Below are 24645 nucleotides of genomic sequence, written 5' to 3'. Positions count from 1 at the left end.
CCACAGCGCTGCGCAGGAGCGATCGCTGCAGGTTAAATAATACAGTGCACACGTGTGGCTCCTAACTTGGTAGGTGCTCGTCAAATGTTTTTTGAATTGTTAAGAACTTTTACCTACGTGAAGTTCTTCAAGTCCTGGCAAAGTCTCAAATGAGGGCAGTTTGATAATGCAAAGCAATAATAACACAAAGTTTACAGAAAGCATCTTGGTCACGCCGTAAACCAGGCGCCCATGTGGCAGTGCAGACGGGCCTCGTCTGGGCTGCACAGTGAAGGGTCAAGACAGCAACTCCTTTACCACAAAATGGCCGTGGGGCAGAGAGGGGGCTGTGTTACAGTCCCCATCTTTCCCCTGCAGGATGACCAGAGCCCGGCCGCCACAGGGCTGTCTGAAGAGCACAGCTCAGGCTGGGGTGTCGGTGTATGACCCCTCTTCTCACGAGTACCCTGGGTCATTAGTCAGAACCGAGGAAGTACAAGTTCCCAGGAGTCCAGGGCAGAGGTCTGAGGTAGAGCCCCTCAAGTTGACTCTGCACCTCTGGGGCCCTGGACTAGCAGTGTGCGCCGCCTTTCAAATGAACGGGGACCCTTTCAGGAGAGGATCTGGTCTCTGAGGTTCTGTGGTGAGAGGCACGTCCTGATGCCGGGCATGGGGGTCGGGGGTGGGGAAGCCCAGGGACGTTTGCGTGTGCTCTGTGCATGCGAGACAAAAAAGGAGGGACCCCCCAAGGCTGCCTGGGACGGATCGGGGAGAGTGCCAGCTGCACTGGAGGGTGTGCGGCAGGCGGATGCGGCGTGCTCCGCACAGACCGAGGACCCCGCACAGCAGCCATGTCACAGACCACCTCCCACTTCCAGGAGCTGTGGTGTGGGGGCAGTGTGCGCAGCTGGCAGCACTCTCTCACGGGGACCACAGGCCAGGCAGGTCCTCCTCAACATTTAGGCCACGGAGACACCGCACATGGCGGGCAGCTGCTGTGTGTGTGGCCAACTCGGGACCACCTGCGAGGGAAGATCTAGATTCACCACCCAGTGACTTTCCAGGAGATTTTGCTGTTGAGTCCCACAGATGATTTGCTTCCTAAAGCACTTCGGTAGCACCACTGGTTTATAGCGATTCTGCAGGAACCGACTTGCGACCTCCTGACGGGTCTCAATCCCAAGGTGGCCCGGAGGGCTGCAGCCTAGAGCCCCTGGCATCTTCCCGTGGGAGCCGCTCATGCCGCGGGGCAGATTCCACCCTGCTTCCCATGCCTGGGGCCACATTCACCTTTCTTTCTCCCCATGCAGGCTCAGGGAGTCTCGTCCCTGGCCCCGGTGTTCTCTGGATTTTGACCACAGTCTTGTGCTGCCACCCCTCAGGGAGGGCAGGGGCAGGATGGACAGGCAGAGGGCCTCGGTATCAGTCTGTTTCCTGTCCCGACCCGCGAAGGAGGACCCAGCATGCTCCACACTGGCTCAGAAGGACCCATCAAAACCTCAGGCGGTGGGGTGAGGAGTGCAGTGATTTGGAAAAAACCTCCCAGGTGATTCTAATACACCTGCCCACCCACCCAGCGGGAAGGGCTGATCTTTAAAGCATCTTTAGAAAATATAATTTCTCCCTATGGGAGATTGGCATTCTTTTAGCTAGCCTTTCTTATAAATACCCATTTTAAATTGAAGCTATTGGTAGCATTCTTTTCTGTGCTACAGTGAGTGTAACGCAGGTGACTGCCTAATTATACTGCCTCTGCATTGAAGTGTTCCAACAGAAGACCACAGAATAGAGAGTTATCAAAAATAGCAGCCTCGTAATGGCAGTCGGGTTATTTCATTAATTACGAATACAGAATTATCCTTTACAAGTGGCACTGTGCTTGAGTACTTGTCAGATTAGGCAGGAAGAAACATCTCCCACTTCTGTGTCTGTTTCGATGTCTATTTAAAGGTTAGAGGCTGTATGTGGATAGTGATACATTTATGGTAAATCTGGTTTGAAAAAGTAGAACATGGGGGAAGAAAGGTTGATGACCATCCAACTAGCTGCCAATGCATCCTCACAGAACTACAATCACGGGCCTACGTGAAGGGAAGAAACAATAGTTTCAGAAAGACAGAGTGTCAAGGTGCTACAGAAAGCAAACCAACTAATCCCAAATAAATTCTGTTAAGCCTCAGTAATCTCAAGATTCTGCCCATTCTACCTTCAGTCCCTGTGACACTACCCCCACGCCCAGCAGTGGCGGTCATGAGGCACATGAGCGTCTAATCAAAGACCACGGTCAGGGTTCACGGCAAAGCCACCTGTAACTCCAAGGAGCGAAGAGATGGGAGAGCTGCAGAGTCCAGTTCCAATTTGACCCAGACCAGGAGGTGCCAGGGCCCCAAGAGCTGAACAACAAGGGCCCAGGGGTGGAGGGGGGGAGGGGGGTGTCGCATCTGCGAGGAGCAAGGGGCAAGCCCCACTGAAAGTCTGGTGGGGCGCTGGGAGAGACCCCTGTTGCCAAAGCATCAGGTTGCCAATTTGATAGGTCTCATTCATAAATTATCTTCCTATAATTATACCACTGCTTAGTTCAGATTTGAGACTCTAAATTATACACTTTAGGAAAAAAAAAGCCCTGAGAAGGTACTTCATTCAATTAACCTTATTCCTCTGGGTGCGGTGGGGGAGATACACTCTTTTGGGGAGGGTTGTGCCTTCTCTGTGTGGCTTCGGGACTGGGGAGACTGTCACTCCTGGCGACAAGGGGTTAAGATAATTAAAATCAGAGAAGTCTTGTTACTAGAGGATATGTTTTGATTATTAGATCAGATGAAGATAAGGGAGCAATAATTTTGGAAGAAGTATTGCCGAATTGTTTCATTAACTGCAGAGTATTAAAGAATTCCCCCAAGATACGGATAAAGAACATTAATTTGTGAAACTGCGTTTCATTTTTTGTGAAGGCAAACATTAAAACCTTAACTGATTTAGAAGAAATTGCTCTATAATAAAAATTGTAAGGTCTGTAGCCTGCCTCTCATGTAGTCGGCTGCAGACTGTATCCGCGGCGTACCCTTTAACTGCAACAAAGGAGAGAAAGGCAAATTATCTAATAATAATGCCACTGCCAGTGTCAGAAATGGCTATAACACGAGAAAATTAGATTTAATCTAGAAATAAAAATGAGTGCTGGCACTCGGCCGGGCACGCTGACGAGCGAGTGAGGAGACCCCGAGACGTGAACGCGAGGCTGCCGCGCGTGCCCGCTCTCAACCCCGCCAGCCCGAGGCCGGCAGGGCCGTCTCCGCGGGGACCCCGGGCAACCGCGGTTTCTCCCCCCGAGGGATGAAAGCTACCCCGCAAGGCAGAGCGGGGGCTGGCGGGGCAGACAGGGTGTCTGGGCGCCAGCGAGCCGCAGGAGGACAGACCTGCGGGAAACTTAGGTCTGGATCAGAAACATGGCTGGGGTCAGGAGAAACGTCTGCCTTCTTAAAAATCAAAGCAAGTCTGGCTATCCTCGCGAATTACTTTACGTAAGTTCTCTCTACATTTTTGAAACTAACTCTGATGCACGTTGAGTATGCGGGGACTGCTCTGGGTAGGCCGCTCCCCAGGCGGACCTGACCTCAGCTGAGGGGGGGCGGAGGGGGGTGAGTGGGGGCAGGGAGCGTCTGGTCTGGGAAATGGGGCCTGCTGGTCCTCTCTCTTCAGCATCAAATGAGGGACCTCCAGGGCAGCCTTTGGGCTCTGACACGCCACAAACCTAGGGTCCCAGGCCTATCTTCAAATTACCCTAATTTCATCAGACTGGAAAACCTTAACGTATAATTAAAAATCTAGAGTGAAAAAGGCTCTGGGTTCTGCACAGGGGATATACAAATGCATGGGAAACCTCAAGAAGGTCTGGCTTTGCTGCGCTGCTGCTCACGCTCACTGGGAAGTGAGAGAGCAAGTGTGTGGGGTTGTGTGTAAGCACCACTGGGCGTGGCACAGGCTGAGGGCCGAGCCGGGCAGAGCCAAGCCAGCCCAGACCCACCCAGACCCGCCTCCGCTGCCTCGAGCTTTCATTTCCACAAACAGGCGGGAGCACCAGAGGGCAGGCCTGAGGCAGCCCCCACACAGCGCAACCTGCGGCCCCTCACAGACACGGCGTACCACGAGGCAGCTAGCTCCCGGCCCGGCCCCGCCTGCCCGAGCAGAGGCAGCCCTGTGGTGGGCCCTGAGGTGGGGGCTTCTGCCCGGCCAACAGCAGGAACCGTGTCTCCCGCGGGAAGTGCCCTGCCGTGGAGAGCTGGTAGCAGGGTTCAGGGGCTTCGGCCCAGAGACACTGCTGGAAAGCTCAGATCTTTAAGGCCGCCACTATGTGCTTTAAGTTCCCGACAGGGTGGTCCCCTAAGCAGAGCTCTGAGGGTGTCTGAGTGATGTGACTAGGAGAACCTTGGGGGGTGTTATATTGGTCTCACTGGAGGGGGCAAGTTTTGTGGCTAGTTGGGACTGGACTGAGAAGTCCAAGTTGGCGTTTCTGCTGCGAAAGGAGGAATTAAATGAGATACACTGGTGCAGCGGCCTAGGCAGTGCAGATGAGGCAGCTTCTGAGACAGGCTGCCTTTCAGGGGTGTCCCACACACCAGGGGCAGGAGAGACCACTCTGGGCACAGGGTGCCAGAGCATCATGCCAGATGACCCCAGACTTTTGCAGGTCGTGTTGCTACAGAGCCTCCATAAAGGGGAGGTGCCCCCCCCCACCGCCTCCACTTACACGCAGCCACCCTGGATTGTGAGTCACAGTATTCCATGAACTGGACTTCCTGAGCGGGGCAGCTACTGGCAGCTAGTGGCAGAGCTGAGCAGGCAGGTGAACCTACATAACAAGAGGTAAGGGGGCCCCCCTTTTCTTTTGCTTCTCTGCCTTTGAATGTCACCCAGGGACTCAGAGACACGTGGAGGAAAACAGCTGTGGAGATACTTGGCACAGACGCATGAGTGAGACATGCGGGAGGCTGTCTTTGGCAGAGACTACGGCGGCCCTTATCTTGATTTGCATTTTAATTTTGAATTTCGAGTGTCCCCTGCTGTCCCAGCTCTCTGGGACCTGCCTAACCTCTTGCTTATGGCTCTTTGCCAGGAAGTACCTAAGACTTGCGGCACGCTTTTGGGCCTCAGTGGCCCTGCTTCAGGCTGACCCTGTTTGGCTGGGAATTTGCCCACGAGGGTATTGGGTAATTTCTAGTTTTATTGGGAAATTATTATTAGGAATACCCTTTCGTTTTTCTCTCCACGCACACTGATCCTATTCAAAGATCTTTTACACCAAGAGTCTGCTTCCTTTGCCTTTGCACAACAATGGCCAAACCCCTTTCCGGGCATGTACCCCCTAACAGTTTGGGATCCCTGGGTGCCAAAAGTGTGGGGTACTTGTGTTTGTATGTATGTGTGTGCGTCCGGCCCTCCTTCAGCCGCTGGCCCCTTACTTTGAGCGTGCTGTTCTTGGCACTCAGCTGCTGCTCGAGCTGGGAGATCTGGCTGGCCGAGTTCTCGCGCAGTTTGGTGAGGCTGGCCTGGAGTCTCTGCACGTCCTCCACCAGCTGGGCGATCTCCCGCTCTTTGGCTGCCAACTCAACTTCCAGGCTGGAGCGGGTCAGCACCTCTATGGCCTGCTCCTGGGAAGAAGAGAGGAAATGACACACTGTGCCGGCTTCAGGCAGGTGCTTGGAGTTAGCTGGAAGCAGGCAAAACCCACGCAGCCGGAAAGACGTGGCTGGCACCTCAGGTTGGACAGGACCGGCCGCAGTCCCGCCACACCGCCTTCCCTGTTTGAGTGGTTACTGTTGGATGTCAACCATGCTCCAGGCAAATAAAACAGGGCCGACATCCTCGTCCTCACACCAGTCTAGAGGGCAGGGTGGCGCAGGGACGGACGGACGGGCAGCAGCAGTACGTTTAGGAGTGAGATAAAGCATTTCGGATGGTGGGGAGTGACACAGGAAAACCGAAGCGGGGAGGGGCAGGGGCCAGACTTGGAGGGGTCACTGTGTTTTATATGGGGGTCAGGAAAAGCCTCACTGAGACGAGGCCATCTGAGCAAAGACCTGAAAAGCAGAAGGGAAAGGGCCTGCTGTGGCGGGAGTCCCAGGCAGGGGCGGCACACGGGAAGGCTCTTTCTGCAGAGGGAACTGGCAGTGTTCCCAGGCATCTGGATTTCCACCGTAACATGGGATTCAACATCCGATTGCTCTGTTACCAAGTTATCAAATAGGGTGCGATCAAATGATTCTCAGAGTCAATATGGAAGATGCACATTTGCTTAGAAATTCTTCTACTTCCTTTCAACCTCCCCCAAATCTGCCCAGATAAAATATGCAAAACAGGGAAAAGATAAGAGAAAAAGAAGAAAAAGTTAAATCTGTCATTCCACTTCCTAAGGGTGAAGGTAAGGACCTTTTCTCAAGTTAGTCACGGCTCGTGCAGGATTCTGGGAACTTTTCTGTGGGCGGATGCACTTCTGGGCATGACCCTGGGGAAGGAGGACAGCTTGGCTGAGACGCGGGGCAGCTCATATTCCACCTCCACAGGGTACCGGCATCTTCCCAGTCACGCCTTCCCCTCAAGGTGGACAGCTGCCCATCTTGACCTCGCCTATATTCGGGGGGAGGGCGAAGAGTGGCAGCTGCGCCCCACTGGGCAGGTGCAGCCACACCGTCCCATGAGCTAGTGACGGGGCTTTCATATCTGGGGGCCGCCAGTCACCCAGGGACAGTCCTGTACGCCTTTCTCCTGGGAAGATAATGTTTTTCTGACTCGTTTGATATTGTAAAATACCTTTTTTATGACGTGGTGCTGATACGCCTGGGGCCCGGGAGCATCCTCCCTCTGGCTCAATTAAAAGGCACGTGCTGTCTGGACGGGCTGCTCCGAGCGTGGCCTGCCCGCTGGGACCCACCTTCCACCAGCACCGCACGCAGCGCGCCAGGTGCAGAAGCCGAGCTTTTACAGCGCTCCGCACGGCTGTCCTATTTTTACTTTTACTTTTATGTGACCATCAGCTTGCAACAGATTGGAAATTTAAAAATCAAAACAAAACTGGGCCCTCCCTGGTGGCGCAGCGGGTTAAGGCACAGCACAAAGAAGCTTAAGCCACTTCCGCATGAGTTCGATCCCCGCCTGCCCCGGAGGAGACCCACATGGCGCGGCAGACCTCTCCTGGCCCGCCCGCTGCTCCCCTCAGCAGCGTACTTCGTCGATCTGCCTGTTCTGCTCCCCACTCTGTCTCTGGTGAATACTCTCACCCTCCGCATCTCTGGCCTGTACCCCAGTTCTGTACGAGTAAATAAATAAATCTTTAAAAAAAAATTATAAAAAAAAAAAATCAAAACAAAACTGCCCCTTCCCCACAGAGAGCGGGAAACAGCGCCCCAGAAAACACTGGCGGGGCCAGTAAGACAAGTCCTCCAGCAGGGCGGCGTGCCACGGGGCCGGTGGCTCGCACAGGGAGGAAGCTGCAGCTCAGGGCGGGGACGGCACCGGGGGCACAGAGGCTGGGCAGGGCGGGCGCAGCCTGAAGCGGGGCCGTGCTGAGGGGCCAGCTTGAAAAGGGGCGTGCTGATGTGAGTGGTGCCTGAAGGGTGCACGCTCGAGAGGGCGGCCAGACTCGTGGATGAGCGAGCGGGGGGACGCCACGGAAGCGACAGATGTGCAGGGAGGGTGGCCTCGCGGCGGGCCTACAGCAAGCCCTGCCACCTCATTTAACTCATTCCAGCCTCCTCTCAACCTGAGGGAGGTCGGCCATAAAACCTGTGTGAAGTGATCTTCAGGAAAGAGTCTGTAAAGGCCGCCAAAGGTGAGCTGCAGTTTTAAATGGGCAAGCACGAGTTAACCTGCCGGGGGGCTGGGGGGTGTGTGTGTGTGGGGGGGGGGGAGTGGCTCAAATATTATGTGTAAAAACAGCAGCCCCAGCGCTGAGCCTGGACTCAGGATGGGGCCCAGAGCTACGCTGTTCTCAGAAGGCCTTCCTGCTCAGTGGAGGGCCCTGTCTGGCCTGCCAGGGCCGACTGTGCAACCGTGGGCACGTCAGTTCTTAGGAACTTGGGCCACAGATTGCTCCTTCACAACAGTACAAAAAGCATTTGTGTCTTGCATAAATTAAATGCGATGAGGTAAGACAATATGCCCAAAGGCAGTAAGACCCTGGGAGCAAGATAGCGGACTGGAGCCCAAACACAGCTCACTTTCATCTCACACCCGTGGGCATCCTGGTTGTTCCGTCGTGAAGACATCGTGGGACAGAGACATGGACGAGGGCTGGAAACAACCAAGGGGCAGCGGGCACCTCAATCACTGGGGGAGAGGGGGTTTGGGGGTGTCTGGGGTAGGGTCCAGGGACTCCCTGTGATCCTGACAGGGCTCAGGGTTATGACTCTGGCTTGGACGAGCCTCTTAAGGACTGAAACTGACTTCCTCGAGTCTGACACCAGTCCTGTGGGTGCCAGAACTCTGGGGCCTGGGACTCGTGTGTTTCATCAATTAACGTGCCACAGGGACATTCCACGACCCCAGGCTTCCAAGTCCCGTAAGGGAACGCTACCTTCCTCAAGGGTGCGGAGGCTTTGAGGGGAAGGAGGCGGCTGTGGCACAGGAGCCAAGAGGAGATATGAGAATGCTCTGTGAGTCCAAAATGTTAAAGAGGGAAGGGATTAGCGTCAAAACAGAGGTGACCCACGTAGAGTCCCGTTCGACTCTGTCCTCTTGAACCGATTCACCTCCTCTCATACCGCACCCCCCAAACCTACTTGTGTGAAACCTCACGGTCATGTATCTGCTGGGTCCTCCTGCCTCCAACTACGTCAGCCACGTAATGAGCTGTAATGCTGCGAGCCTAAGGGCCCATGAAGCAGGAAAGTAAGAGCAGACGCTGGAGTGGGGCGGCCCGGGAGCGAATCCCAGCCCGAGCATTTTCTAGCTGTGTGACCTAGGCAATTTATTTAACCCCTCCGAGTCTCAGTTTCCTTAACCGTAAAACAATGACAATAAAACCCACCTCTGAGGACGGCAGGGTCCCGAGACAGAGATGAGCTAGGCCTACAGCGGAAGCTCACTGGGCGCCTGACTAGGACCAGCGATTCCACTAAGACACCCAACATACTGGTTTTGGACTTTGCTAGAGCTACAGACTCCACTGTTTCTCTGCCGCATTCTGCCAGCCAAGCCCAACACACATTTCCCCGCTGGCCCAGTTTCCTATGTTTGCTCCCCGACTGGCTGGAGCTGGAGCCCGAGCGGCCTGCCTATGTGGGAATGCGTGCCGGGGTGGGGGGGTGGGGGGGGTCCCTGGCAGGGCTGCTCCGGGACGAGGGAGCTGGTGCCATGTAAACACTGCACTTAGCCCGTGATGAAGTGTTTAAGCACCCCTACGATCCACAACTTACTCTACCTGCAAAAACATTCATTTCCTTTTGAAATGTTTTGGTTGCTACAGCCCAGGGGGGTGCCAGAAACCCTTTCAATCAAAACACTGAGCTCAGGCACCTTGGTAGAGCTATCAGAATGAGCCAATTCCTCTTGAGGACGAAGGGCATCTAGGGAACAGACTACTGACCCCACCCTGAGGGCATCCTCACGCCTCGGCTGTGGGCTGGTCAGCAGGGACGTAAGGATGGTGACCCAGCCACAGGGGCGTTTCAGGTAAATTGAGCATCAAGGAGCGTGCGATACGAAGGATGTGATAGTTTCCTAACTGGAAGGCTTTCCTCTATGTTTTGAATACTTAAATCACCTTCATTCAGTGTGAATTTAAAGAAAGAAAACTAAAGTCCATTTTAAAAAGGAGGTCCTAACACCTAAGCTCTGCTTCGGATTCAGTCCCGGGGTATAATTTAAAAGCTTTGATCTGGGGTGGCAGAAGACCCCAGTGGAGCTCTGGTTTGGTGGCTGGGGCCAACGGTGTGTACCCGCAGAGCCTCGTTTACATGAAGAAGCAGCAGTACCCGGCTCCAGGGTGGCCACCAGTAGACAGTATCAATTTCTTACAACACTAAATCTGCCCAATCAGATCGCACTTTCCCTGGGAAGGACCTGTCTCAGTCCTCTTTGCTCTCTCGTGCCCACCCTCGTCCTGGCACAGTATAAAGGCTCTCTGCTAAGGAAAAGGACACCACTGAATGCAGGTGACTCTCCAGCTGTCAGAGCCAAAGCCAGCTCAGGATCACTGAACTCTTACTCTAGTGGGGAAACTGAGGCCTTGCAAGCCTAACTGCCTGTGTTTGTTAAGTGCCAGCGATGGAGATGAGTTTTGAAACCAGGGCTCCCGGATCAGATGGCGATGCCACCACAGTTAAAGAGTCACCACCCGAATTCACTGAGGATTTCCTGTGGGCGGCCCTTACTCTACGTGCTTTTCCAGAACCCTTGTGAAAACCCGTCTTACAGAGGATGAGACTGAGACTGAGCGGGTTGAAGCCTCTTGCCTGAGTCACATGGCTGAGCTGGGATCTGAACCCAGTGATGGCACCAACGTCCAGGACTTAACTACACTGCACAGCACCGAAGAAAAGAGCCTGGAGAATGATGGCTGGAAATTGCCTCAATCAAGCTGGGAAAGTTCCAAATGAGAGCATGTTTTACGAATCTCAGAAAAGTCAAGAGGCAAAGGAGTGGCAGTGGTGCTTCAGCGGGGGTCTAGCTGGTCCCCAGGCTGAGGGAGTTGTTATTTTACTAGCTCGTCAAGAACTGTTTCTTTCCCTGGAAGGACACACTCAGGAGAAAACCAATCTGCAATTTTCCGGTGTGACTCAGGTCTCCACCCCTCAACACCGGCAAGACCCTCCTGTCCCACCGGCCCAGCCAGAAGACACTTGGCGGAGACTACCAGGAGCCCTGCAGGCGAAGTCAGCAAAGCTCTTCCTTCCACTCTAACACGTTCCGCCCCTAAATGGTTACAAACGGTCCCGCCAGGACAGCAGTTTAAAACAGGATAGCTGTTTAAAATACCATCCCAAAAGGGGACGCGAAAAAGGAAAAAGTAAGAGGCGGCTGTAACGCAGAGGCACAGACGCGCGGCGGAGAGGGTCCACAGGCCGGCTACCCACCACGTCCGGCGCCTTCTGGATCTGCGAGGCCAGCTGGAGAGAGTGGTTGGCTGACGAGAGCTGCTCCCTTAAGGTCTCCGCCTCTCTCTGAGCCACCTCTGCCCTCTGAAGGAAATGAAAAGGGCGAAAAGAGAAAGTACATTCAGTTTAACAACTGACAATTATTACAAGAACATTCATCAATTCATGCCTGACTGACTATAATTGATTTTCCTAAACACTCAACCTAATAAATGCTGGAAAAAAACATAGAATGTGATGGATTTTTATTTTAAACAGTACAAGGAAGAAATAATTGAGCGATTATGACAGTAATTTAACGCTAGGAGCAAGGAATCCCCTGCTGATACTAATGCTCCGGCCCACTGAATTTCCCAGACTGAATAAATACAAGTGGAAATAGAGTCTTTTGATTCAATTTCTTTCTATTCTCATAGACCAAGAAGATTTTATTGCAGGATCACTCCTGGGAGTAATTCTCACGGGTAAACAGTGAATTAAAGACACTTTGGCCATTCTCTTCCTCCAAACATGCACAATGTTGTGGTTGTTTTCCTTCGGCAAGTATTTCCATAAATGTACAGGGTGTAAATGCCACTTCTTTTGTGAGGGCCAGGCTTCTTCCAGCGTATTTAACCCTTCACCTGACAAAGTTTTCTAACGCTGATGCTGGCATTTCCAGTCAGCTGGGCCGATCCGGGGTCGGAGCGCAGGGGGGCCAGTCACGGGGGCGGGGTTGGGGGGGGTTATGGGGGGGGACCAGGGGGAACAAAGTGGACTCAGAAGGGAGGCTGAGGAGAACAAGTGAGGCTTCCACTCCCAGACAAGGCAGCCGGTGCCACAGGAGAGCAAACCAAGGTCCCACCGGACATGAGAACACAGGTCACCACCCCGCCACGCCCCACAGCCTGAGGGCCAGACGGGCCAGGAGTCGGGCATCTGGGAACCAGGGCAGGTTACTTGAGCTCACAGAGCCTCCACTTCCCCGTCTCTAAAATGGGGACGCCACCTCCTTCTCAGCGACCTTGAGAGGCCAACTGTCCTGGGAAGTGCAGGGAGCTTGGGCGGCTCCAACAGCTGTGACTGGGACGAAGCCCTAAGTTGGGAGGACACCGCGAGGTTGACGGAGGGGGTGGGTGGGAGGCACTGTGCCGACTCTTCCCTCAGACTACATCCCACTAACAAAACGACTAACGGGAAGAGCCTGGCTAAGCAAGGCTCTTTGTGCTCTCTTATTCAGTGGCCTGACAGCAAATGTCTTCTCATTGCTAAGAAAGAATTGGAAAGCAGAAAAGAGCGTTGGCTTGCCCCAGGCCTCACTGATCAGCCCTGCTGTCTGAGGAGCAGGTCCGGCAGCCTCGAGCGGCTCTGCAGTGGCCCTGTTCTGAGACTCTCCCAGAACAGACACCAGGATGTTTCTGACAGTGGCCACTTCGGTCCGGCGTGGTGCTGGAGGCCACCAGCCCTGCTTCTCCAGGAGCTCTCGGAATTGCGCTCAGTTTAATTGACACAGCGCCTGGCCAGGTCTGTTGGTGCTCAAACAGCCACCTCCAAACCCTCTCTGCTCCACACAGAGTCAAGAATAGCCCATCAGGAAGGGTGCCCAGTGCTGAAGGTGGCGGGGTGGCTGACGGTTATGCTGCAGGAAAAGTGTGCAGGGAAGAATAGTTCCCCGGTTTATTTCCAGATATGCCACCCCGGCTTTGTCAGACAGTTGCACTGTCACAACTGAGAAGTTGTTCTTTCTTCTAGTTGTTCAATGCCTGGGCATAGAACCTGCAAGACTCTGCCAGGAACAAGGTGTGTATTTTGACACAGTTCTAATCTCGCTGATGAAGGAAACTATCTCTGGCTGGTGGCAGCCAACCCGGCCGCTGCAAGGCCCGGCTGGGAACACCGGCTCTGAGAGCTCCGGAAGCAGCAGAGCGTGGGTGGTCACCACAGGATCTTGAGAGCACCCAGGCGCGTGGGGGAAGCCCATCTCATCAAAGGCCGAGGCTCACAGAACAGGGGGTCGAGGTGTTGACCGCTTCATCCAGAGTTCACAGAGCCGTCCAGGGCGTCTCGATTCCCTCTGCGAGTCAGGGGCAGCGTTACTCTGGGCCCAGTGGGCCGCGGCCTTCGGTCACGCTGGCTACTTCCGCGCGGCCTTTTGACTGTGTAGGGCTTACACTCTAAGTACATCAAGAGCAAAGCAAAACTAGGTGAGGCGGCCTGTGAACAGGCGGCACGCGGCTGGGACGCTCCAGCTTCCGCGGCGTAAATGCAGACAGAGTGCCGGCCCCGGGGGCAGCCGGGGTGCTGCGCTGGGTCAGGGCTGCCGTCCCATTTGTTCCCAGGGTCTCCCGCCTTTCTGCGGCTACGGCCCAACCTGATGAAGCTGTTTCCAGAGCTGGATTCAGTGATGCAGGTGGAAAGCTCTGACCCTGTTTTCTGATCTGGAAGCCCAGGAGCCCCGGAGTCCCTGTTTCCACGGAGGGGCTCCCCGCTGCTCCCGCCCTGCAGGGGCAGAGCCTGTGGAGGGGCCGGGGAGCCAGTCCAGCAGCCCTGCGATGAGGGCAGCCCTGCCAGGCCAGACACGCTCCTGAGGGCTTTCTTGCGCTGGCTGCTGCTTATTTTCCATACTTTTCAGAGCAGTGAGAGTAAGTGCGGGAAGGAAAGGAGGCTGTGAATGAAAGGCATTGTTGGGCGGTGGTTGTTAATCCTGACCACGAAGACAAACAGCCGCCTGGCTGGACGACTGAGGACCAACGAGATGACATGAGCCAACTGCCTAACAGTGCCCAGGTGACAGGTGTCGCTAAGCTACCAGTAAGGAGCTGTACCTGTTGCCTCAGGTGATTGTTATTCTTTCCTCGTGAAAATGAAGAAAAATTAAAACACTTAAAATTTTAGCGTCAAGTGTACAGATGCTTCCCGCCCACGTGACCACAGTGTCCCAGGTGAGCCTTGCTTCTTGGGCCCTGGTGGCACTTCACCCAGCACAGGCCCCAGGAGGGGCGGTCCAGGTGGAACTTCCCTAGCTAGGGACCTGCAGGGCCCACGGCGCTGACCGCTGACTCCAGGCCTTAAGGTCTGAGACTTTGCTCTAACATGGAGAAGCACAGGGCTTGGGGCCGGCAGAGGCGGCAAAGACAGACCCTCAGCAGCTGCAGAGGTGCAGGGGGGTGCCAGTGAGCCAGACCTGGGCCCAGGCCTGTGCGGAAAGGCGGCAAGGCGTTCTCAGGGCGGCGTGCTCTCTTTCCCCGGGGAATCAAGTTGGGACACGAGGAAATGTCCACATCTCCCTGGAGGACAGGCTGTCTCCCGATTTACCCATCTGGAGTCCTTGGTCTGGCTGGGATGAAGGGTGGGTGGGGGTGGGCGGGTCTCTGATCCAGTCCCCTGACCCACTTGGCCAAATGTGTGTCTTGTGTGTGTGGCCATGAAGCCCCAGGATCGTGGGCCTGGGATTCCAGGCGACTTGACACATTTTGATTTAAATTTCTTAGGTTGGCCAGGCTGAAAACTAGAGACACAGCAACGCCTCCTGCTCGCGACGGCAGGAAAACCAGAAGCGCTCTCTCCCTACCCGCTCCCGCCACGAGGGCCTCCAATGAGCCCGGGGCTCTCCACACCTGACCTGGACCGGGAGCCGAATTGATGACACGAGACGCCCACGCTCCCAGCAGCTGCCCGTGGCTCGCCCAGTGGAAAGGGGCCCTGGACTCGGCCAGTGGGACCAGCACTTTCTCGGCACCCTCGAGGGCCCGCTCTGGTAGGCGCTGAGAAGTATTTCTCAAATGAGTGAGGGGTCCAGAGATGGGTCCTCTCCCAGTGGCTATCACCCTCATTCTCTACATTGGCTCTGGGAGTGGGGTGTGCTCAAGGCACAAGGGTGACAAACGGGAGACCTAGGAGCCCAAGCTGCTGCCACCACCCCGCTCCCCCACCTTGCTACCATCGCAACACAGAACTCTTGGCTAAAGAAAAAGTCACACCTTGCTGTGAGTTCTGCTTATTGCATTTTTCTCTGCCACTGGCCTCTCTCAGTGGTGAGCTTAAATTGTGATTTCCAACAAGACCTCTGCCTGAGGGTTTGGACCACCTCCTTCCTCCAGAAGAATTGGGTTAGCAGGAGAAGGGCTCCTCACCGGTGTCGCCCCCACTCCCAGCCCCTGCACGGGCAGCTCAGGTCAGGCTGTTCTGGTACTAGGGCCCGGGAAGGCGCACAGAGAAGCGGACCAATTACCCAGTCCCTGGACAGTGTTCCTGTGGTTGTAGAGAGCAGAGTTGTGGCTTCTTAATTACCACAAACTTTCAAAAGTTCTGACCCTTTGCTGTCACTAAGTAAGACGGTGCGTATTAACACAGGAACCTTGAAGTCACAAACAGATGTAAATGCGGCCCAGACCTGGCCCCTCCACTAGAAACGGGAACGCTTCAGCGCTGACACAGAGCTGCAGGTCTCTGTAGAACACTTTGACTATAAACCTAGTGCAGAAGTAATGTTATATGCCAATGAACAAGTAAATTGGTCCTCGTGGGGATTTCCCTGATGGGAAAGGCGGCTGAACCAGATGTCTGGCTGAGCCCGCACTGGTGCGCAGCTCTCCACGCCCCTCCGGCCTCCCCGCCTGCCTCCCTCATCCCCACCGGGACCCCTCATTTCAGGCCCGAGTCATCTCTGCCCTGATCTGTCACGACAGCTGCTCGCTGCTCTCCTGGCTTCCGGTCTTTCCCTTTCCCATCCATTCCTCAACATTTAACCCCAGCGGTCCCTCTGGAACTTGAACCCGCCGTTTGGCTCCGGCCTGTGGTTCTGTTCCCCACTGTGCTCAGGAGGAAGTCCTCCTGGCAGGCGGCTGACATTCGAGGCACACCCCAAAGTTGTCTACATGCCCTTCCGTGGCCCGCCTGTGCTGGGTTGCCCCATTGCCCCCCACAAGGCGCCTAGTCCGTGCTCGCCCCACCTGACGCACCTCTGCGCCAGGCCCGCCCACCTCTGCCTGCACGGTGCTGCAAGGGGAGCGCGTTCCTTCTGAGGCAGCCCTGGCCCGCTGCTGGCCAGAGGGAGCCAGCACTCAACTTCGGGAGGGAATTTCCTCCCACCAGCTTCTGCGCTCAGCCATGGGTCCTCTGGGGTCTCCCGGAGGAGCTGGACCCTTTATCCTGCCAGCTCTGGAGAGCTTCGAGGACAGAATTTGTGGTGGCCCCAGCAGAAGCCTGCCCTTTTTGATCTGTTACACCCCAAATTCCTGAGATTACTCCTTTGCTGCTGGCTCTCAAGCTTCTTGGTCTTTCCCCTGCTCCCAGAGATCAGGACTATCCCAAACCCCCCGGCCTCTTTTCCTGTCAGGGTCATGTGCGACCCTGCTGGAATCCTGCTCCCTTCGGTGTGGCTTCCAGGATGAATGATGTCCCCTGGGCGGGGACCAAGTACTGCGACTGGGGCAGGGGCCACCCCCTTCATTCTAGAAACTCCTTCTACTAACACAACCTGGGGTGGGGGGCATTAAGTTCTGGCAGCCGCGTCAGGCACGGCACCTCTCCCGGGGACCCCTGCTGCTGCTTCCCCGGGCAGGACTTCTGACGCTCCCACCCAGACGGTGCTGCTGTAGCACCCACAGGATCAGCTCTACCAGCAGCGACACCCTACCCAGACGCTTGGCCGCTCATGCTCAAAACAACTTTACAAAGAAGTGCTAGTTATCATCTCCCCCTCCCTTTCTTTTGTTTAAACATATAAATGAATTATGGTAAAATACATATAAAAGCCACCACTTTGACTATTTTTAAGTGTACAGTTCAGTCGTGTTAAAGAAGTTCCCAATACTGGGCAACTGGTCTCCAGACCTTTTCACCTGGCTAAAAGGAAACTGTATCTCAATTAAACAACAGCCCCCAGTGGCCCCCCCCCCACCGGGACCCTCCGGTCTCCCTTCATCTCGGCGAATCTGACTTCTCTGGAGACCTCGGTGAGGCCGATCGTACAGTGTTCGTCTTTTCGTCACTGCTTAGCCTTCAGCATGATGTCCTCAGAGTTCAACTTTCTTTCTTCTTTTACTTTTTCAAATGCAGCTGTGCAAAGCCCCATCCAAGGCCACACAGCCAGACTGAGTGTGTCGCCCTGGAGCTGCACCTCTGCCACAGGGACGCCTCGATCCACCTGCGCAGACTCTGACTGTCCAGCTTCTGCAGCGCCTGGGACGGCCTGGAGGCGGTGCACTTGATACCCGCAGGTCACCTGTCTGACAAACCACACCTTGCCCCAAGTGCCGTCAAAAGGGGAGGGGGTGCCCAAGAATGGGTAGGTGGAAATTGGAGAAGTATAAGTGGCACCCAGGGACGAGGAGGTGCAGCCGGCACCCCACGCTGAGGAAACGCACGGGGCGGGCGAGTCACGAGTCCAGGCGCGGCGGAGCCCAGGTCCGTCGTGCGCGGCACGTTGGACGGACGGAGCACTGGGGACAGGAGATGGCCTCAAGAAAAGCAGAGTGAGCCTCACTCCCCTGTGGTGACGAAGCCAGCAGGCTCCCGCGCTGGCGCCGAGATTCACTGGCCACCGGCCCGTTTCCTCAACTGTAAAACGCAGAGCTTAGAAGCACTGGGCCCGCTGGGCGTCCCTGAGCTTTCAGTGGCCGGCTCTTGTGCAATGCCCAGAGCAGACCTGGGCACAAGGGCAGCTACTCAGCGGCCGCCAGCTCTTCCTACAGTTACTAGGACGACGAACACCACGGGGCGCGAACTCGTGACACTGTGTGCGTCGCCACGGAATGGGAGCGCCTTCTGGCCACGGTGTCCAGCTCTTCAGCGGTGAGTCTGCGTGTCTGACACTGCGTCCACCAAGTTTTCTTTAAAGATAAAAGAAACCTACATGCCCCACGGCCATTCCCATGCATAGTGACTTTCATATTTCAACCAGACGTCGGGAAGCTTCCCCTGGCCAGAGTGGACAGGGATATTCTTCCCTGCACACCTGCCAGGTCTTCTAGGGACTCGTGCCTCACAGCATTCTTGCCGGGTGGCAAGCGGAGACCACAGGGCCCAGGATTTCCATAACCTGGGGTCTGTGCTGACCTGCCCCCAGCCCCAGGCGGACAGTCAAGGGTTCCTGCGCCTGCAGCTTCCCAGCTGTAAACTGAGGGGAGAGGCCCCTCGTCTGTGGCTGCCTGGGGGCAGAGAAACACTTCATAGCTGTGGTTGCTTTTCTCAAATAAAATAAAAGGGGAGACCCCTTTCTTTTGATATTAGCAGCATCAATGGTAGCAGCAGAACGTTCAGGCCTCTGCAGCGTGGCTGAATACTCCAGGCAGCTGGGTATTGGGGTGTCTGTTTTGTGCTAGACACTTCGCACTAGGCAGCTGTTAGCTGACAACGGGGCTGCGCTCCAGGCCGAGTGGCTTCGGCCCATGGGAAGGACTTCTCTGGAGTGTAACGCCGTGGCGGAGTAAACTCTGTGGTAGAAGCGGTGCTTGGAAACAAGATAGATATTTCAGGTGGATCAAGAAAAAGAAAAACACGTGCCCCTTTGCAGGGACGTTCAGCATGGGTGCCTGGGAGGCCGGGGCCACATCAAAGACGCTGCCGAGGAAATAATACCGGGGACTTTTCATGTGTTTCTCATCACATCACAAAAAGCCTCATGGCGACAGTTCTATGTTAAGATATACAAGAGCAACTGGCCTTTTAACTGAGAGAGGAGCGTCAGCCAGGACGACAGACATGGCTCTGTGAGGGAGGGTTTATACTCGAAGCCATCAAATGTCCTACCTGGTTTGCTCTTTCAAGGTCCGTCATGATCATTTCAATTTCGTCGGCCCTAGGAAAGCGAGAGGGAGAGAACACGTTAGCAGGGTGGCAGGCTTGGGGTGACCATGGTTCTCAGCAGAATGACCACAGTCACACAGGCCAGGCACCACCCCCAGTGTGGGGCAGGGGACCATCCAGACACGTGATAGGACACCCCACTGCCCATGGTAGGGGGGGGAAGGTGGGCTTGTGCTAGGGAGGGGACCTGCCCTGCCCTGAGGGCCTCCCAGTCTTGTCAGGGAGAGAGCTATAAATGGTAATATACATTGTGCCGGTCAATAGCTGGAATAGATCTCTGAAGAGCGTAACCTAGAAAAACAGGAGGGCGAGATGAATTCTTCTTAAGGAAGGAAGTCTGAGAAGACTTCAGAGGTGCCATGTAAACTGGATTTTGAAGGATGAGTAGAAGTTTGCCAGAACTGAGAAAACCATGAGGAAGTAGAGGGAGGTGGGGAGGCGACTGGAACGCAGGCTGGGGACCTGCAGTCTGCTCTGTTCACAGCACTGCCCGGGCTGCTCACACAGAGGGTGTTTCCGGGTGTGTTGCTTCTTTTTCGAAAGTACTTCCTTGCATGCAGTCACGTGCCACTGAGGATGGGGCACTCTGAGTAATAAGTCATTAGGTGATTACATTGCTGCACGCTTATGACAGTGTAAGTCTGTGCACATCACACAGATCTAGATGGTACAGCCTGTTACACACCTAAGCTATAGACAGTCTCCACTGTACAGACGGGGTCTACTGTTCACCAGAACACAATTAGGAGACATAGGACTGAGAGCAGATGGCCCCAACATATAACATGATGGCAGGGGTGGGGTGGGTGATGCTCGAGTCCTGTGAGAAGGGCAGGGGCGATTCTGAAAGCCCGTGGTGGGTTAGAACAGTGCGCCCAGGCAAGGTGGGCCCTAGTGACGGCCCGTTGGGAGGCCGTGGCTGAGAATGGCTACAGCCCCAGCAGATGGAGTGAGGTGTCACAGCCACAGATGCTGGCTGCGGTTCAGAGCCCCGCCTTTGGGGTCTCCTGCCTCTACACGCCACGTGGCCCGGCGCTCTCTCTGCTCTACAGGACTCAAGCCCCGCCTCCAGGCACACACTTGATCCTACACAAAAGGTCCTGCCTGAGGCCCCGAGCCCCGAGTTCCAGCAGCCTGACCACTGCAGGTACCTGAACAGCCTTACTGTGCTGATTGCCCCTTACTCCTGGGGACCTCCTCTCCACTTCAGCCCCTTCCAACAGCCCTTTTGTGAAAGGTCGCAGATTTGAGATGGTTTTTGATATCCCCACACACTGGACTTTGCCAAGGTTGGGCAGTGCCCTCCCCCCTGGCGCCTGCATGGGACTCGGCAACCAGCTGGAGGCCAGAGTCCGAATGCAGTCTGTCCCACCATCGAGCAGAGGTTTCTTCTGCACCCTGAAACCTGCTTCTCTGGTCCCACCACCCACCCTTAATACAAAGAGCTGGGCAAGCTGCATTTAGGCCCTGGCTGGTCAGTTTTTGCTGTTTGCTGTATCCTGTGTTCCTTCTGTCCCCAAGGCTTTTCCAGCCTTCCCCCCAACACTTATGTGGGGCAATCTATCAGCTCCTGGCAGCCTGGACGGGGTAACAGATGCCTGTGATCGGGTTCAGTGCTCATTATGTCTGCCTGAAACAGTACCTTGCTTTCAGATTGGTCTGAGAATAGTCTGAAAGAACTCATGAAATGGCCTAGTTAAATGAGGCTATTTTTAGGACAACTTGGTGAAGAAGGCAGTGTCTCCGTGGACCCAGTCCCCACACCGGGCTCTGCAGGGATGGGCTGGGTGCAGGGGCTGTGCCAGGTGGCTCGAATGACGACACGTCTCGCCGCATCGTCTCAAATGGAAACCTCCGAGATGTCACAGAGAAACTGCCGTGCACACAAGAGCGTTTAGTAACTACCGGGGTGAAGTGTCAAGGGTCTGCGCGCGAGAGCCAGCGCGGGAGGCTGCGTCCTGACAGCCAGCCCACAGAGCGGAAACCTCCCCGGCACAAGGTGAAACAGAAGTTAAACTTCTCTTAAGGCAAATCACACTGTTAAGCACAGTTTTGAATGTCAATCAAACGGTCTCCATCACACTTTTGCGAAGTCCAGACACACGGTGAAGCCCCCGCCTACCGGCCACGCTCATCTGCTCGCACATTCCTGGGCGCCCGCCCCTCGTTTCCCGGCGCCGGTTCGCCGGTTCCGGGCAGGAGCCGGCAGCACCAGCGGGCACAGCGCACACAGCAGCACGTCGCCCCGCCAGGGGCGCGCACACGGCCAGGTGAGGGCTGCAGGTGGCCCCACCTAGGCGCGCCCCTCGGGGAGAGAAGCGGGGAGAGAAGCAGCAGAAGCTGGGGGCCCTGGGAAGGGCGTGGCTGGGGCACAGGGCCCCTGCTTTTTCTTTTAACTCAGGCTCATTTATCTTTGTCATTCAAACATTTCCCCAGCTTGCTGGGACTCCTCTTTTTTGTTGGTTGTTGCCCTATCTACTTGTCTTCTGCACCAAGCAACTTTTCTTTTTTAATTGTTATTTCTTTATCTTTTCTTGCTGTCTCTGGATGGGTCTCCCTTTGACCTCATGGAGCTGTGTCATCCTAGCTTTTCTCCTGAATTCTAATAGAATACTAATAGAATTAGTGATTCTATTCTTCATACTTGTTACTTGCACTTTGTTTTTAAATCACTCCTTGCTTGTGCCTTATGTCACTAATACCTTGCCTTATTTCCTGGAGTGGATTTTCTCCTGTTCAGCCAGTCCTGGGGGCCCACCTATCTCGCTTCAGGTTACTTACACTGTTGAGTTTGAGGGTCCACCTTCCGGCTATTTCCCAGATACCACCTACGAGTCCAGACACTGGATGGGGGTGGGGGGTGGGGGGAGAAAGAGAGGTCCCATTTGTCTTTCAGGATGCATTTAAGAAGAAAGCTTCCCAGCAGGTGTTCTGCACATTTTTACTGAGTGAAGGAAGGAAGGAGGGTAACTCCAAGCCTGCAGAGTCCTCAGCCATAACTGCCCAGCAGGGAAACCCATGGGCAGAGCTCCACCTTTAACTCGCAGGAGAAGCAGCAGAGGGTGAGGGACTCCCTGGGCACATCTACCCAATCCTGGGGGTCTGAAGATGAAGAGGTGGAGGTGTGGCTGCCTGGCCTGGCGACCTTGCCTGCTGTCAGCCCCTCCTCACTCCCGGCCTGGTCACTGCCAAAGCCAGGGCTGGAGACGAGAGAGGCTCGCAGGGAGAGCAGGATGGCAAGGCTGGGACCCTCGGGTTGCAACGTGGCCCCCAAATCCTGCTGGGTACAGGGGACCTGGGCGGGCTTGAGAACCTCCTAGCCATCTCGGTCAGCAGGCAGGTCGGGGGTTCACCACTAGGCCTAATGCCCAGAAAAGAACGCACCTGAAAGCTTTCAAGTTACTTATAAAAAATTAGTCCTGCTTCTCGGCAGGCAGAGGCAACCCCTGGCAATGAGTTTGAAGTTTTTCCATCTTCTGGTCAGCTCGACTTTGGCGACAAAAGTAACTGGTAAATGGACCAAAATACCGAACGTGGCAGCAACTACTGCACTGGCCTCTCTTTACAGAGCAACTCCCGTATTTTGAAAGCTTTCAAGGATAACGCTGTCAAAGAGCAGGGCTCGTCAGTGCAGGTGTCCCGGCCCCGGGGCTGCGGTTCCAGCCACACACAGAGCAACCAGAAGTCACAGAGGAGATGGTGGAGGCGGCCAGGGGAGCTGGGCGGGGAAGGCTTCAGACTGTTACTTTAAAGGTCTGAGGCTTGTGATTAGTTTTTTCCAAGGGGCGTTCTCTGTAGAAGGTCAAAATTCAACTCGCCGGCTGCATAATGTGATCAGGGCTTTGGAAGCCATGAAGTGTGCGGCCACTGGCACCCGCAGGCCCGGACAAGACGGTGGCCTCCACGGCCCAACAGCCCAGTTGGTCTCCTCACGGGACACGCCCACCTGGGCGCTGCACAGCGCCCTCTTGCCAAGCGGCGGCCGCTGCCTTGCCCCAGCCTCCAAAAACAATGAATCCTCCCGGACAAACTGCCCTCAACAATAGTGAGACTGCGACAGGGCCCAGACGTTCATAGCACAGCTCCAAATGTTATCTGAACAGTGCAGTCACGAATGAAACCCAGGTCCTTCGTCCTGTACGTGTGAACAATGTCCCAAAGGTTTAGCATTCTTTTTATTATGGAGGCGCGACGGCCGCATCCGGATAGGGAGCCTGCCATCAGCCTAAAATCATTTATTTTCCAAAGTCCACAAGAACTGCACATATTGTTTGCTCAGCAAAACTATTTATTATAAAAATTTAGTTCTCTCACCTTTTTATGAGCTGACAAAACAGCTTTCACTGATCTATTAACCTGCACTGCATTATGCTCGGCTTCGACTTCAAATAGCAGATAATTTCAGCTTGGCCTAGAATATGTAGCTCATTCAATCAGTTCCCTGCAGATCATCTCAGGATAGTCTCTGGGCCGGCACACAATTTTTATGAGGAACTTAAAGGGACGCGGTCAAGGTCGGTGGAAGGGAAATTATATCCATGCTAGAAAATCTGTATTTACTTCCACTCTAGCCTCCCGAGTGGTAAGTACGGCACCGGGGCCAGGCTGGTACATATTTCAATACCCAAACAATCACGGCAGCATAGGCGCTGTTAAAACAGAGTGCATCCATCTTCAAACAACTAGCAACAACAAATGTTGGCGAGGATGTGGAGAAAAAGGAACTCTCCTGCATTGCTGGTGGGAATACAAACTAGTACAACCTCCGGACTGGGCGTGGCCTCCGGACTGGGCGTGGCCTCCGGGACTGGGCGCGGCCTCACTGCGCAACTGGGTACAGGAGGTGCCCTCTGCCCCCTTTGCCTGGTTTCTGGAAAACTGTTTGGAGGTTCCTCAAACTGCTAAACATGGAGCTTCCCTATGACCCAGCAATCCCACTCCTAGGTATCTACCCAAAAGACACAAAAACACTGATTGAAAAAGATACTTGTACCCCCCTGTTTATTGCTGCTTTATTTACAATTGGAAAAACATGGAAGCAGCCCAAATGCCCAAAAGTAGATGACTGGATTAGAAAGATGTGGTACATATATACAATGGAATATTACTCAGCAACCAAAAAAGAGAAACACATGTCTTTTGCAGCAACTTGGATGGAGCTGGAAAAGATCATGCTTAGTGAGATAAGCCAGAAAGAGAAAGAAAAATACCGGATGGTTTCACTCATAGCAGGAGTATAATGGACCAGGCGAGAAAATAACAAAAATAATGAACAACCATAGACCAGAGACATTCTGTGGGGGTGGAGTGGGGAATGGGATCAAAAAGGGGGGGGGGGAAGGGAGGGAAATGCACGGGACTATGGTGGTGGCACAGGGGTGATTTGGTGATGGGAAACCCATGGGGATTACAATTGAGATGAAAAAAAAATTTTGCAAATTGTTTTAAAATTAACTTTTTTATTAAAAAAAAAAAAAAAAACAGAGTGCATCCACGAGGCTGCTGGAAAAGCTGCAGGGCGGCCTTCAAAGATCAATGTATCCTCTTGGACCCAAGTCAAAAGCCAATAGACTCAATACTAGACTGTAAAGTTCTTTGGCATCAAAAGAAGAAACATCTCAAGATAAATCCTCCTTACTTTACTAACAAACAAATGTTCTGGTATGTTTAATAAAGCGAACCCCCCTCCTTGGCCCAGGAGCTGTTTCTGGGGGTGTTACCGTCACTTTCATGACAACCTATATCTCAGGCCAGCCTCTATGGAAGTGGGGTTCTGTGAGCTAGGTTC

The 24645-nt window shown here is 54.5% G+C and overlaps 1 protein-coding gene across 4 annotated transcripts in view; it reads right to left on the bottom strand.

Annotated features, from left to right (window-relative positions):
• CUX1 (cut-like homeobox 1) overlaps nt 1-24645 on the bottom strand; it is a 313834-nt gene that overhangs the window by 71318 nt on the left and 217871 nt on the right. For 2 of the 4 annotated variants that reach the window (XM_012729010.1, XM_012729011.1), the window contains exons 9-11: nt 18801-18849; nt 11049-11153; nt 5439-5627 (exon numbers count right to left, since the gene is read on the bottom strand). In XM_012729010.1, the coding sequence (XP_012584464.1) occupies nt 5439-5627; nt 11049-11153; nt 18801-18849 (343 nt within the window). The remainder of the gene's footprint in view (nt 1-5438; nt 5628-11048; nt 11154-18800; nt 18850-24645) is intronic. The other 2 variants (XM_012729012.1, XM_012729009.1) reach the window with 1 other exon arrangement.

Source organism: Condylura cristata, unplaced genomic scaffold (genome assembly GCF_000260355.1).
Source record: "Condylura cristata isolate star-nosed mole 26May11 unplaced genomic scaffold, ConCri1.0 scaffold00024, whole genome shotgun sequence".
Lineage (NCBI taxonomy): Eukaryota > Metazoa > Chordata > Mammalia > Eulipotyphla > Talpidae > Condylura > Condylura cristata.
Note: the sequence above shows the minus strand (reverse complement) of the source record. Positions and strands in the feature narration are given on the sequence as shown.